The sequence below is a fragment of the Corapipo altera genome, unplaced genomic scaffold (genome assembly GCF_003945725.1).
Source record: "Corapipo altera isolate COAL_440 unplaced genomic scaffold, ASM394572v1 89, whole genome shotgun sequence".
NCBI classification, from domain to species: domain Eukaryota; kingdom Metazoa; phylum Chordata; class Aves; order Passeriformes; family Pipridae; genus Corapipo; species Corapipo altera.
Window position 1 is genome coordinate 1,027,518 of NW_020884968.1, and position 15,828 is coordinate 1,043,345.

At 41.8% G+C, this 15,828-nt stretch overlaps 1 protein-coding gene across 1 annotated transcript in view; it reads left to right on the forward strand.

Annotated features, from left to right (window-relative positions):
- Nucleotides 1–15,828, forward strand: part of AOAH (acyloxyacyl hydrolase) — an 80,608-nt gene that overhangs the window by 13,449 nt on the left and 51,331 nt on the right. Inside the window, exons 3-6 of the mRNA XM_027665016.1 lie at nt 979–1,074; nt 6,070–6,130; nt 7,226–7,325; nt 15,314–15,373. Coding sequence (XP_027520817.1) covers nt 979–1,074; nt 6,070–6,130; nt 7,226–7,325; nt 15,314–15,373 — 317 coding nt within the window. The remainder of the gene's footprint in view (nt 1–978; nt 1,075–6,069; nt 6,131–7,225; nt 7,326–15,313; nt 15,374–15,828) is intronic.

Below are 15,828 nucleotides of genomic sequence, written 5' to 3' on the forward strand. Positions count from 1 at the left end.
AGGTCTGACTACAGTGGGAAGACTTTGCATCACCAAAGCTGTGTTCCTCATAAAACAGTGAAGCCACTGCAGAGAAAGCACAATGTTGACTTACAGCAATTTAAAATTGACTTGGACTGAATGCTCATCATGTGGATTTTGAATGACTGTTAAGTGGGGATCACATTGAACCTAATTTATCCCCAAAACAGCAGGAAAAGTGCTGCACATCTCAAGAAATGCTTCACTAGTGTACAGTTTTGTGAGTCTCAGCCACAGCAAGTCCAGGAAGCAACTAGGCTGTAGCCTTCTTCACACCCAGATTAGTGATGAGAAATAACCAGCTTTATAGGTCAAAGGAAATGGTTTCTTTCCAACCACAAAATGAACTCTGAAGATATTTTGTCTTTAACAAATGGGACCAGCAACCCTGTGTGTCTGCTGAGCACTGCTGAGCTTCAGAGTAAAGTTTGTGAAGAAATGATGCCATGGATGCTTTGGTCGTGGTCAGAACACACATCTGCGGTGTGATGTTTCTTCTGTAGGTTGTCACAACCGTTTGTTTTCCAGGTTTGGTATCTCTCTGTGTGGCTTGTGTGGAGAGGTATAAAAGTCCTATCAAGTACAGACCTGTGACTTTTTTCTTGTGAGAAATAATGAGAAAGTAGGTGGCCAAGCAGGCAGTTGTAACAGTGGCTATCCCCCTGACTCCTTGATTTTCGCCCTTGAAAGAATGGAGTAATTTTTCCAGGAGCACTATATAGTAAAAGTTGGGCTGTTCTATGTGTTCCTCCAGCATCCACATCCTCTCTGTAATAACTTACAGGGTTTGAATCAAGACAGAAATTCACAGATATTTTTCTTCTTGAACACTTATCTGCCATGGAGCATTTCAAGAAATAAAATGCCCAGTGATGCCTGAAATATTTCTGTGGCACAGGGCACTTCGTCACACCTCACAGACAACCGTATTCACTCTTTTTGTTTGTTTGTTTGAAGGATGCGTGCTTGTGGTGTCTGTAATTGAGCAACTTGCACAATGGCACAACAGTACAGTAAAGGCAGCTGTGGAGAGACTGTGCAACTACATACCTGGTAAGTACCAAGTAATGTGCCATATGTTATGCTGGTGGTGCTGTATTTCTCTGTTAATTAAAAATTCTCATGTGAAGTCTGAAAAACCTTTATCCACTTCTCGTGCAGCATCTCAAGCATATGTAGCTAGGAGAGAGAAAGTTGCTATTTACAGGAAAGTCAGTGGCGCGGCTTTGCTTGTTTTAAGGGCCAGTATTTTGTCCCAAAGTTAGAATATATGGGGCTGTATTAAGCCCACGCATATCTGAACACCAGCATATGCAGACCCCTTTCCTTTCTTTTTCTCCACTTTATCTCTTTGTTAGCTGCTTAAGAATAGATTCACTGTGTGCCCAACTACTCTTGTTGATAAGGGTCTTCATAGCAACTGTGAAGCTGAAAATGTTTTCAGTGGATATAGGAAGCTGCTATTGTAAAATTTTAAAAATGAGATGAAGTTGACAGGTGTGATGAGAGGATTTGGTATGCGCAGAAAAGCTATTGAAATGTAACTGGTGATACAAATTTCAAAAGCAATAGCTATTCCATATGATTATATGTAAGAGTCCCCTTTTTCTGCCCCTTATTTTGTCTGCCCAAAGGAGCTTAGCTGTCCACATGCATACCCCTAGAGAGTAGTTTGAATGCCACAATAGCTTTGTGCCTCACAGATCAATCCTATAACTATTTAAGTAACTACATCTCACATTCATGATATCTTTTTAGCATTATGAATGTAAAAAAGATGGCTTAGGATTCTTCATTAAAAAGTAATTTTTATAGGACGTCACGAATTATATCTTTGAGAAACCATCTTGCTCCATAAACCCTAGTTTTACAGGAGATATGAGTAGAATATTAATTTCCTCCTTTCCAAGTGAGGATTTCCTGATGCAGAATGGGGTAGGGAGCTAATTGCTAGGATTCATTCACTGATAGAATGACGCTTATCTGATTTCTATTCCATAAGTCATATCCTCAGTGTTTTAAATTACAGGCACATAACCATGAAGTTACAATTACAAACACTGATCCTGCTATTAAAATACAATTTTCTTCTTTAAATTATGACATACTAGCTCTGTGTTCACGATTCGCTCAGTGGACCTTGTTCTGCTGACATGTCAAGATATTTCTTTTCAGCTGCCATTCTTTACACACATAAAATCCTGTTATCCCTTTAGTTAAATCTGTATAATCCAGTTACCTTCTATGAGATGCATGGATACACCCAATAGAAAATAACTGACCCTGAACTTGAAAGGAATGAAAAATCCTACAGATTATATGGGAGCTACAGTGTAACCCACTTTATCCTCTCCTGGGGGGTGAACACTGCAGGCCAGCAGGAATCAACAGCTTCTTCTTGCTGCTTGAGACAGTAGAAAAGCTTTGGATGCTCATGAGGAGCAAACCTACTAAAGCAGGTCATGCATTTCACTTGTAGAAACAACTTCATTATTATGTGCATGCCTATAATCGATTGCAAGAATAACAACAACAAATTAATGGCAGTGGGGTTTTTCCTGGGGCCAAAAAGGGAATAAGAATTCATGCGGGTTTTTTTTTAAGGACCTCCTATAATTCTGATTAAAAGCCTTCAGTAAAGTTATATGAAGTTCAAGAACAAAAAACAGAGAAAAAGATGGTAAAATTTTCAGTACTTGTCAATCCCACTTAATCCCCTAGGCTATGTAGAAAATGGAACCACATCCTCATTTGTATGGAAATATTCGCAATATGTGTGATTCAAGCAATGTGGCCATTAAAACAATGAAAATAAGACTAGTAATGCCACTAGTGAAGAAGGCTCTTGAGCAGACAGAAAGGCCAGGTCTGGGAGAATGTGCAGTATTTGCAGTGTTAAGAGATGTTAGCAATAATATATGTTTACCTGGATACTGACTGACTGCTTGATGAAACTGAGGTGTCTGATACCTGAAATGTGCTTTGAGACCCTTTGCCTTCACCACTGGCTCTGAGTCATGATCTGCCTCTGTGCTGGCCACTGCTGTGTAAACACCTTAGAGTTCAAGTGCAAATGGCAACAGGATAACAGCATCTTTCTTGCAAATATTTATCCTCTGGGATTCAGCCAGAATCCATGTTTCTAGGACTATCAAGATATAGAGGAAAACCTTCCAGATTGTTCTTATGTGAGAATAAGGCACTTTAGGGGATCTCTTTTACGTGAAACAGGGCAAAAGCAAGTACACTCTGTATTTTCTCTAAATTTTCCAGCATTTAATTTGCTTTAAGCTCTTTTTCTGCCTTAAGAGACTGTGAAGAAAAAGACTCCAGGCCAATTTAGTGTATAAGATAAGATAAAAAGAGTGAGTCCTTTAATTAGGCCAGGGGAATACACATGACATGCCCAAACCCAGACAGTGGTTGTATGATTTTATAATAAGGTCCATTCAATCCCAGATCTGTCCACTCCCAGTTCTGCCCAGTTCTGCCCACTGACACACCCCTTTGGGAATTAGGTCTGGGGACATTTGGGACCCCTTCTTCCTCATCTTCATCTTCATCTTCTTCACAGCATGTATAGTCCTTGGAGCTCCTCCAAAGTTCTGGGCTTGAAGGTCGCTGCGTCTGTGTGATATCTTCTGGTCCAGGCCTAGGGTGCTTTTCTACAATTCTACCTTGAAAAGAAGACTAAACACGCTAACAGAATTTAGAGGGATTGATATGAAATGCGGTAACAGGGTTGGGTATGTGTAACTATTATGCTACAGGGTAAGGGATATAATACACCTACATTAAAATCTACATTTACTACGAAAGTACTTCTAAAATCTGCAAAAGTAAAAAAATCCAAAAAGCTCTGAGGCATCATTTTCTTGCCCCTGAACGTTCACAGTTATTCATCACTTTTTCTCTCCCTCCCTTCTGACTTACACAGGTTCTTCCTCACAGATTCCTCTCTTCAAAGTCCTCTGCTCCTGTGTTTTATCAGAGCTGGACCTTTGTTAGCACATGAATGCAGGCTGGCTCCTAGGGCAGTCCTGTAAACACTCCCTGTGGCTTTGGTCTGTTTTGCTGGAAGCTAAAGCCTGAATGGTATCTGAATCTTCCAGGAGGACTCTATGTGCTCAACTACAATTTAACATTATTACTATACTTTTTACCTCTCATCATTTGTTGTGCCATGGGGTAGTTACATGTCAAGCTTCCTATACGCGTAAGGAAACCTAGAAAGCATAAACACCTAGAAATCAGCGTGACCAGCAAAACCCCTACATCAGCTCCCCAGACTTGGCGGGCAGCCAAATTCTTCTCTCCTCAGAGCCACCAGTATGGGTCACAGTAGCCAGCTGGCTCTTCCGGGGCCGGAAACATTGTGGAAACCAGCTCGTCTGGGAAAATCACAAGGAGACCATCATCTGTGATGCATCAGGGAGGTGTTGGGGAAGCCAGCCACCTTTGCCTGCAGGTTACTATAGGGGAGCCAGGTGCCCCACTGGCAAACCTCATCAGAGGGTGTTCTAATCAGCTGTGATACCAAACTCAGGGTTGTTGATGTCTGCAATGTCCTTTTAGGTGAACAAGATTAAAATCTAATTCTAGTCAGGAGACCAATTCTTACTTGCAGATTGCTCCTAAAGAGCCAATAGAGAGAAGTTATGTGACAAAGGAGGTAAAGAAATTAAGCTAATAACTTGATAGAAGTAAAACACCTGTCATGGGATAAGAAATATCAGCTATCATAGTTACAGAAGCTGCCTGCAACACCATATGAGTAAGAGAGTGTTGGGAAAATTATCTCTTTGTTCCCTGGTGTGCCTTTCTGGCCCCAGTCCTCCTTTTGCAGTCCAAGGTTGCCAGTCAAGGTGCTTGCAGTCCTGGCAGGAGGGCAGCTGTGGGAGAAAGAGCACATCCATGCCTACCAATGAAGTCACTGCCACAAGGTTTTGTACCCTCCTCGGAGCAAACCTACCCACCTTGTATGCAGCAGACTCCCAGCCCTGGCCATGTCCAGCTGGTTAAAACTGAATATATAGCCCAGAGCTGGAGGGAAGTGACTCCTATGGGGGTTGCTATGCCTTTCTTTGGGAAAAATGAGGACACACTGTGCTTTCTTCCCCAAGTCTGTCTGAGTAATGGAGGTCCAAGAGAAAAATGACAACTCTCAGGAATTTGAGGAGCTGCAAGTTTATTGTCACAGCACTTACATGAACCTACATCTTTTGACATTTCACAACACTAACCCTGCCGAAACAAGGCTGACACCTCCTTTGCATAGTTAACCATCTCTAGCCTGTTCAGGCCAAGAAACAGGGAGTTTTCCTTCACGGGAACTGTCAGACCAGTGCTACCATCATGACCTTTTTTGATTCAAACCCCAATCTCTCCCACAGTGTCTTTGCTCAGGTGCAGGGATCACCTTTTTTTAAAACAATGCCTTAAAGAAATCACTAATGAACTGTCTTATGGAGGGTATGCTTCACCCAGATTGAAGAAAATCAAGTGAGCCAGCATCCCAAAAAGGAACACATCTGCAGACCGTGAAAGAAAGCCAAACAAAAAATGTCAAATATTTCTTTGGATGCAGTTACTCTTGCACAACTCCTGCTCTACACAAAAGCTATTTTCTCAAATCAAGAAGCTCCCAGGCAGTTCTAGCCCAACACCACTCTCTGCTCTTTGATTTATGTACTTGTTTTCTTTCTTCTTGCAAACCTACTGAGCTGTTTGTTTAAACTTCTTAGAACATGCTGTGGCATACATTATTTCTTTTGACTTTTCCATGATACCATACTCAGAACATTTAACAAATGCTGATTATCTATTCTAGTCTTTATCATGTGGCTTGCCTAAAGCGAGAGAAGGGTTTTAGGCAAGGTTAAAAATTCAGGTTTTCCGTTTTTTGGTGCTACACTGAGGTCATAGAGTCACATGCCTTCCTCTAAAGTAAATCAACATTCACCTTAATGAATCAACTGCTGCTGCATTTTGACTGCTACAAAACCAGTTCACTATGCTCAACTACTTTAAAAAAATTATGTTTTCTAGAAAAACTGCAAGGTTTCTGTTACTTACTCGCTGAACTTTATGGATCACGCATAGCTGAACTGTAAGTATCACTGTGTGCTCTCAGATTTTTGCTTAGTTTGTTATTGACATGTACAGATGTGCTGTCAGATTGAAGTGCAGGGATTTCACTCCTAAAATCACATTATTATTATTAAAGCAGAGGTGCTTCAGAGTGATTCTGGTTTGGCATTTGGCACAGTTATTCCTGAGTGAATAAACACAGGCTGCCACCAGTAAGCATTTTGATATCCCATTTAAATCTCAGATCAGGCCCACCTGATGTAATTACCTTTTGAAATTCAGCTCATTTGACTGAGGGAGGAATTTGAAAAACCTGTGTGTGTGAGACAGATTCTGTAGAATCAAGCTGATGTTGCTTGGCTCTTGCTTTCCATTCTACCTTTAATCAGACTTTCTAATTATCAGCCCTTACATGCTCTCAGCCCTGACCTTGATTCACACTCTTGGGGAAGCCTACTATTTAATGTAAGTGATTAAAAAAATAAAATGTAGGTAATTTTATTCGTCTTTGAAAGTTCTTAGTTTAATTAACTGAGCTTTTGCTAGACCTTTCTCCTCCTTAGGGCTTTGATTTTTGTTTTTAAAACTAGTCAAGGGACTGCAAAGTGTTTACAGGACTAAGAAGTGCTATAATCGAACATTTTCATTTAATTCCTGATTAGCCCAGAGATGTATCCCAAAAAGAAAGAAAAAATTCTAGCACTCATGCTTGGTGATTAAAGGTTAAGAATCTTTGAAGGATTTCTCGTTATTTTGTGGAGTTAATGATTGAACATTCATATGTACCAAATTCCATATGCATTAACCTTTGTCTTTGTCAGACTTATGATTGATTTAAAAACTAGAACAGTCACAATATATGTGATTCAGGTGCTGCGTATAAAGCATGGTGTTTTTTCGTAGTCCTGGGATCCAATTTTAAATGCTGAGTAGGATGTCATGGCAGAAAATCATTAGAGCCCAACACTGTACTGAGCAGTGATTATGGGCCACAGTGAAGTGAGCTGAGATTATTGTGTAGTGTTGGGGAGATCTGGCTTCCCATGGAAATAGCTTCTACTTTCAAGCACCCAGAAGAACATAATAGTCTTTGTTTATGCACCATTTCCTTCAGCATAGCCAGGGAAATGAATGCTGATGTGGTTTGCCATTCCTTGAAGCTGTGTAAACAGGATCCAGGACAACCGCTTTGTCATCTCTATCCTCCTCCAAAGGTGAGTTGGTTTGCCACTTTTTTTAAAACTACTGATTGTGGAACATCTTTTAAGCTGGAACTGAACAGTTCAGAGGCTTCCACTGCACATGCATTGCCTAGGAAATAAACTTCAACATTTTGAGCGTGAACACTTTTAGAATGAAAAGTACATAACACGCATTAGTGGTGTGGACTATCCTCAACAGGATTGTTGTAGCGTGAGAGTCACAAGGCCAAATTCTCTTGTACCAGTCCGGATCAGAGAAGAAGAATAGAGAAAATAAAATATCTCCTTCACTGGACTTCATTGTTAAGCAGTAAAATAACCCCAAACCAGATACTCAGCTGAGGTTCATATATACCACTGCATTACCACGGCATGACAAGTGATCCCCACATTGCCTGATCTGCAGTGACAGCCTGTGTAGGCACAAGTTACCTGCTGCAAATGCAGGGCTATTAGACTCGGAGTAGTCTGCAGTGCAAGAGGTTTAAGCTAATGCGCATAATCTTTTGCCTCAGGCTGGAAACATATTTAATTACCACCACTTTTTTGATATACAGTTACTTGCTATGACACTTGCATGTCCTTGATTGCACATCCTAGACCTTTGCTACACTTGTACACATACTTATCTGTATAGGTGTCTAAACATATACTGTTTGTTTTGGGATTCTTTTGTTTGTGGGGTTCTTTTATTCCCAGTTATTGTGCATGTCCAGTCACACTAAAACCTGCAAGTGATGGCGGTTGTTTGGCAGCATCGAAAAGCAAGACACTCACTTAGGTATCTGTTTTCGTAAATGTTTTTCCCTGCATCTGGATGGAGAAAAGCACGTTTTATTCCTAAAGGTTTGTTTGTTTGATGTTTCACACAGCGTCTAATCCAACAGTCATTGAAATCACTCAGTGTCTTTTTATGGGCTTTGATGAGCTGTGATTCCTCTCCATGATGGGTTTAGTTCTGGTAGTATTAAGATCTGGAGAAACACTTGCCTTCCAAGAATGGCAGTAACATTTGTTTTATAGCAGGTGTGCGCCCCATATGACTACTATGCTCCATGATATGCCAACACAGAGATATATGGGTGTTCAATCAGGCAGGGGTGAAAGAAGACTGGAAACAGCAGAGGGTCCACACTCACTCAACTCAAACAGGATGTTACCCAAACTTCATCAAATAGATTCCATGAGAAATCCCACATCTTGAACTGAATGTCAGAAGTGCAAGGTGCCTTTTAAAGTGAAAGATGCAGACAATGAACCACACTTAAAGAGAGGGATGGAGTCTCCATGACTGCATAGAGAGCCAGGCTAACAAGTCTGGAGAGAGGGGCTGTTTAAATCAAGGTGACTTCTGTGAAGAAGTTATAACACCTGTCTTGCAATTCTTTGTCAATCAACCAGAAGGGAAAGGATCTTTGGTTAGCTCTTACCCATCTCTCAGAGGAAGTGTAGCACTGAAGTGTTGACTCCTTCCAGCGACAGCGTCAGTGAGTGCACTTTCTGCAAGGAAAACCACTGAACATGTTGGGTTTCTGGTTGGTTTTTTAAAACAAAATTTAGACTCTTGTTTACATGGCCTGAAGAATATCCTTCCAAGTGAGTGGCTCATGCAAACCCTCTCCCCTTCCAAGTGGTAGTTAGATCCCTTTCTGTCAAGGTGTACTTGTTTCTCATCAGGGTATAAGGGAACAGTGCCAACAAAACCAATTTTTTTACACTGACTGTGCCCTTTTTTTTTTTTTTTGGCTCTCCTGGTGCCCTGAGACAGCATGAGGAGATGGGAGGAGAAGAGCAGTGCTTCAAGTTCATGCTCAAGTGGTTGATAAATTGCCCACAGTAACTGTGACAAGTCAGACTGAGTAAAGATGAATTTTGGGTAAAAAAAAATTAATATACAATCAGAGACACAGATGCATAAAATGCAGTTCACCTCACATTTCCTTCCGTCATTTGTAATTTGATTGATCACTTCAGTTTTATGAGCCTGCAAATGTTGGTGCAGTCCCCTGCCGAGTGTTTGAACAAGACTTTAATACTAATGACTGTTCTGTTCAACTCTATTGATTTTCAGGTACTTTGCTTGTTCATTTAGGCTTTTGGATGCCCATTTTCCCAGAATTAGTATCATATTTGTACTGGCAAAGGGAATAAAATAAATAGTTACTGTCCTTGTAAGGCGGTATAATTTTCAGGTTTTAATTGCCTTTAAGGTGGAAAATATCAATGTGTAGCTGATTTTTCAGTCAGTACTTTATTTTTTTCTGTTTCTATGGTGTTGTTTTAGTGACATTCTGTGTCTTGAGGAAGGGCGGGCCCCTGTTTCAGTGGCCTGTAAACTACTTACTGGAGATATTACAGGCCGTGTAAATGATACGTGCATCATACTACATACTTCCCTGGTGTCTGACAAATTAGCCCAAATTAATTTTTTTTTTTACCAAGCTGCCTGAAGCCATTAGCACTCTGTGATTATTCTAGGAGACTTTGCTGTAATTATGAATAAAAAATATTGCTCCGTTCACACAGAGCTCCGTGCTCTCAGTGAAGAGCTGGAGGAGGAGAGCATCCAACCGGGGCAAAGGCAGCTCTGTTGCAGTGTCTCCCTGGGGTCCTGGGCAAGCTGGTGGGCAGTTTCAGGACCAGACCCCTGATATTGGTGGGGAAAAACAGAAGAGGTTTTTGTGGTTCCTGGATCACCAGTGTGGCTGTGTGACCAGATGTCACTTGTATTGGGGTCCTGTGAGCCCCTTCTTGACTCCAGTGGCTCATAGAGGGTCAGGGATGGAAGTGCAGGTAGATTTGCATGCATAGGCTTTCCCACTGCCTGTTTCTTACCCTATGAGAGGTTCTCCTCTACCCTTAAGTAGGAGGGTGGCAACACTGGGGACTCCTTCAAGTAAAGAAACAAACAAATATGGCAGATCAAAAGTGTAGGTTTACTAAAGTAGGCAGTATCACTAGGCAGTATCTAAAGCTGCTTTAATGTGTTTTAAGTTACGTCTGTAATATGTCTTGTGGTTTAAGCCACATCAACAGCAGGTATTCTAATATGGGCTGCAGCATCATTCCAAAATGCTGACAGTGGTACAGGCAGCCAAGGCAGGTGGTTTAGGTTGACTGGATAATGTTTTAGCCAAAAATATTTATCTGCTCATATGGTGGAAGACTCTCTGCACTAGGTCATGTAATACAGCGGTGTTCCTCTAGTGAGCAAAAAGACCTGAAATAGGGTAAAGGGTTTCAGGCACTGCCTACCAAGTTTTCCTTCCGACCCTGGGAGCAAACAGGTTTGCAGGAGATTACTCTCAGCTTGTCTCTAGGTTGCTTTAAGCCAGCTGGCCTGTTCAGTTAAATGGCAATACTTTAATTGATTTTGTTGGGGCCAGAATAATGGCTGGACTTCAGCACTGTAGTCCTGCTCTGGCAATTTCTAAAACAATCTGCACTGGAAGGAGCTTGTACTCTTCTTTCTGCCTTTCAGGGTCCCTCTTCTGCTGCCCATCACTTTTCTGCTCCAGATTATAAGAGACCTTCTGGCTGCATATTTTGCAATTTGCTGCAATAAGATTTTGACAGAAGTCATCTTACATCAGCAGTAGTACACATATTTATGTTATTATTATTTTATCTTACAAAAATAACCATCAATTCCACAAGCACTCATGCTGGTTCATGTGCCCTCTGTCAGGTCTTTGACTGACTTTGCAAAAGGCAAAAGCCCCCTCATGGACACGACTGTGGCCAGCATGCTCTTTGACAAAGTAGGAGCCAACCGGTTCTGGGTGGAAAAAGGAAACCCTTTGGGGTGTAACAAAATAAAAATACTCTTGCTGTTTTCTTTCATTCCTCTCTGTCAGTAAAAATGTGAGTTGCCTCCTGGGAGGTGAGGCAGAACCAAACTCCAGGGTGGGAGTGCTTCTGCATTCCTGATAAGAGCAGGCTACCAGTCAAAGGTAGATCTCGTGACTGGGTCCTGTTTCCTTTTTTTGAGACCATAGGCAGTAAAACAAGCATCTGGGAGGCAGGCTAGGTCCTGTGGAGCAAGATGTCTTCCTTTTAGTCTTTCTTTTTGGAAATCGGTAAAATCCAGTGAAACGTGAGTCATTTCTCCTGCAGTCAGAACTGAGCTCTGAAGAAACTACCAATAGACAAATGATAGCAGAAGGCACAATTTGAACACTAGTTTGTATTCTTTCACTTGTTTCTCAGCACTTCCTCTGCTCCTCTTCACTACCATAAAATAAAATAAAATAAAATTAACCCTACCCCAATTGAAAAACCAAACAACCCCAAAAAGCCAAATCACACAACCCCAACTTTCCACCAAATAATCCAAAGGAAATAGGGTAGCATAAGAATTGCAGGGTGCTGCATGCAGTTGCATCATGCTGATGTAGAAGCTACCACAGGCAGGACCCTTGAAAACAGGTCTCAGGTGGCTCACAGGCACAAAGGCATTTGGCATGGGAGGGTGGCAGACAAAAATGTGAGGACAAGAAAGCATTGCTTTTGAACAAATCCCACTTTTGTCACTGCTATTTAACGCTGACAAGTTTTGCAGATTTTTCGTATCTCAGTACTCTTCGTAAAAGGATGATGAAATGAGTTAGAAGGGAAACTTGGAGTGTTTTGTAAATAACCACTCTCCTGGGAAAGAGCTGGCTAACGAGGGTGATAAATGAGAGACGATTAGATTTGGTTCATGCATTTGTTTATGACAAGAAATACATCTGTTTGCCAAAAAAAATAATTACTGGGAATGCGTGGTCTCTGTGGAAAGCATTGAAAGAAGGCAGTGAATGAAATCGCAGTGCCCCCCCCCGCCCTCATCCCTGTCCATGGTGTGGGTATGTTGGGTTGGCAGGGCTGCACCAGTTTGGGCAGGTGATACTGGCTTCTCCCCAGGACTGCAGCACACCCTCTGTGCTGCGGCTGCAGCTTCATCCATCAGCTGCTGGAGCCTAGGGAGCCCCCTCACTGGTGGTCTCATGCCATGGGAAAGAGAGGAGGCTACTTGCTAGCCAAGATGCAGCAAGAGAGGTTGTATGGGCTGTATGGCCTTCAGTGGCAGGCTTGACCCACTGGTGTCAGCCAGGGATTACAAGTGACCCATGAAACCAGGAGTGTTTTCTCTGGGGTGGGTGTATCAGCTACCAGTCTTCCATAGCCCAGCCTGGAGTCTTGGCTGAAGTAACTTGTGAAGTGAGAGAAGGTCTCGTACTTAGCACTTCAGAGAGACAATTTTCTACATGCAAGGTCAATTCAGCCTTTCCTCCCTTGTTTTCTGTTTTCTGACTGCAATATTTCTGTAGCTGTCTGAAGCATGCATTTCTCATGTGCTGCTGCTGTGAGCAAGCAAGGTCTCTCCCACCCTGACTGGCAGAAAGGGAGTGATAAATCCTACCTCTCTGGAAATATCCCATCTATTATACTCAATTTTAAGCCATTTTCCTCATCTACCTCTCAAGTTATTTTATTGCAGAAATGACAGCAGCTGGTATCGTGCAACGTAACTATGGCAAATGTAAGATGCATAATGGGTTTTAGGGACAGCAGTTGTTGCCCAGGAGGAAGAAACTAGAAAACAGTGGCTCATTCCTAGTGTCTCTCATCTATTTGTGACATACCCTGATTTTTATAAGACTATAGACAGCATGAATTAAACATATATTAACTATATATATTAAAGTGACACGTATATTAAACCCCAGTAACTTAGAAGTCTGTGTTCCTTGCTGCTTATGCTTATTCTTCTGTATCCCTTGGATTGTTCACTATAAATTTTTGACTCCTGAATATTATGGTTAGTTAATTTGCTTTGATCACTGCCTAAATCAATTATAATTATAATTACATGCTAAATTTTATCCCCAGTAAAAAAAATGTTGATAATGATTACTTTAAATGCAAATATATTCTGCTGTAATATTCCTGGCTGGCATGTCCACTGTTCAGTAAAGTGCCATCACTCAAGGGATATTTTCTTTTTTTCCAAATGCTTTAATATTACCACATGGTGAAGCATACTTTTTGCCCCCGTGTTGAGTTCCTGTAGCTCTATCCAGAGAAACATAAACCTGGTTGGTGTTGGGCTGGTAGTTATGTTCTTAGGCTGGGCTGTAGGAGGGACTGATGGCAGGTCATTGCAGACAGAGCAGTTCATCCTCACTAACAGTTTTGAGCAGACACTAAGTGCTAACATGTTTGTTATACTCTGGATTTGCTTTTCCATTTGAAACATTGTCACAAGTAATTTATTTTTATCTCATTTTCTTTATTCTAGGGTGGTTTTTTTACCAGTTCTCAAACCCTATATAACATAAGTAGTTATTCCTTCAGAAAGAGAGCAAACAGGCTGTGTTTTCAGCCTTCTTCACTCCGAATGCTAAGGGGAAGGACAGAGGCCATGACATAGCTACTGCCTCACAGATATGACTGTTTTCAAAGGTGGCCTAATAAATGCAGGACAGCATATAGGAATTGTCATCACTGATATACAAGAATATTGTCCTAAACTCAAAATGGAGCAGCAGAGGGGAGCACACTGGTGTTACCCTGACTTTCTCAGACTCCTGTGACTGTCTTTTCTTTTTTTTTCCCCCTAAATTAAAGTCGTGAGTCCTTCCTTTCTTACAGGAAGATGTGGCTGAATTTAGAAAGTGCTGTTCATCAGAGCTGTTAAACTGTTGTTAAATATTTTTGACTGCATGAGCATATCTGGGGCATCTCCCCACCTCCATGACTGGGAAGAGTCCTTGTGGCAGAAGAACCAGTATGGCCTTCTGTGCTGTGATGCAAGACAAACTTCTTAAGGCTGGTGTCAACGCTTAGCTGCATGGTGCAGAAACAGCCTGCCCCTGCTTCCTCCTCATGGCTCAACATTTAGCCAGGCAGGACCCACCGCAGTGGATTGAGGGGCTGCAAAAATGTATTGGTTGAGGTTTTTGCAATGGCAGAGCCTCAAGCAAGGCTTGAGAGCAGGACCATGGCAGTGTTGGGCAGTTCCCGGCCATGACAAGTGACCATCAGTGTGCATTTGACCACAGCCTTGCAGCACCACGCACGGCACATCTGTCCTTCTGCTGCCAGCAGTGCTGGACCCTGGCTGTCACCCACGCTCATAGATGGTGCCCCTTCCACAAAATTTCCTCTTCTCCTTTGAGGAGCATGTGTGTAAAGGGATTTGAGGAATTATTTGGGCATCACTTGTAGTTGACTTCTTTGTAACCCACGGCCTTATGACACCCAAACTGGTGATGCCTTTCCAAGGTATTTTCTTCCAATGGTTCTCCCACTCTTCCTTTCTATGTAGGTGTAAGTATCCTCAGTTTGGAGGTACCCCAAAATGATTCTTCAGCACAAGTTGGCATGGACACAACAGAAAAATTATCTTCCCACTGTCATCAAGAACTTGCCCTGCAGGTCAGGTATTTCCAGAATAAAAAGCTAACCTTCCTAGATCGTAGCCAGGAGATTTTCCTTCCAAACTCTTTTCCCTGCTTTTTACCTTCCTGCATGCCAGCTGTTCCCCTGCTGGGATGAACCTCAGCTGAGTATAACCCTTATCCATGCAAGAGCAAATATTTCATCTGTGCCCTTCCACAGCAAGTCAGACTGACATTACATGTGTAACCCTCTTTTAGCCATCTAATGGATGACTTGTTCTTCAGGAGGAGTCACCAGAGAAGTATGTCCTCTGCAGCTCACACAGCGCAGTCAGGATATGAATTTCAGCTGATCTGGACTTTTACTTAGGAAATAAATGATGCCCTGGAGCAAAATAAATGAACTCCTGCAACTGGAGTTTCATAGAGTGTGACTGGATAATTGATTGTTACTCCAATAAAAAGTAACTGATGAGGAGTTTGTGGACTCATACATCATTTTTGTGCTGTGACTGATATATTAAAATAGAAAAAAAGGTAGGAAATAGGAAGAAAAGTTGGTGGGATACTGTGAGGTTGATCTGGTTGTTTTTCATTTTGTTCTTGCTCCCCTAGGTAGGACTGAGAACCGCAATAAAAAAGGCAAGAAGAATTATGAAGACTTCCAAGGACCTGGTAAGAAATCAATGGCATTAGGGTGTTTTACACTGTACTTGCATTTTATCAGGAGTGAGTCCTTTTTTATTTTGTATGACTGTGAATCCTTCTGAATTGAATGCTGACTCACTCCTACTTGGCACAGGATCTGCTCTGTCAGGTGACACTGGGAAGAAGGAGAGGGAGAAATAGAGAAGAAATATGAAAGCATGGGGAGAGCAGAAAAAAACCACATGAAAACGCAGATTGTTTGTGGAGAAGGGATAACAATCTATATCCATATCTGTCCAAGACATAAATTTATGTCTAAAATGCATGCAGCAATCAGCATCTCATCTGTGAGCTCCATAATATAGCTTCACACTGAGACGCTTGCTTTTACTGGCCCAACATAGGAATTTCCCACTCAGCCTTGCCCTGTGTTTTTCCTTCATTCCTTCAAACTTCTTGCAGTGTTTATTATTGCTCCTCTT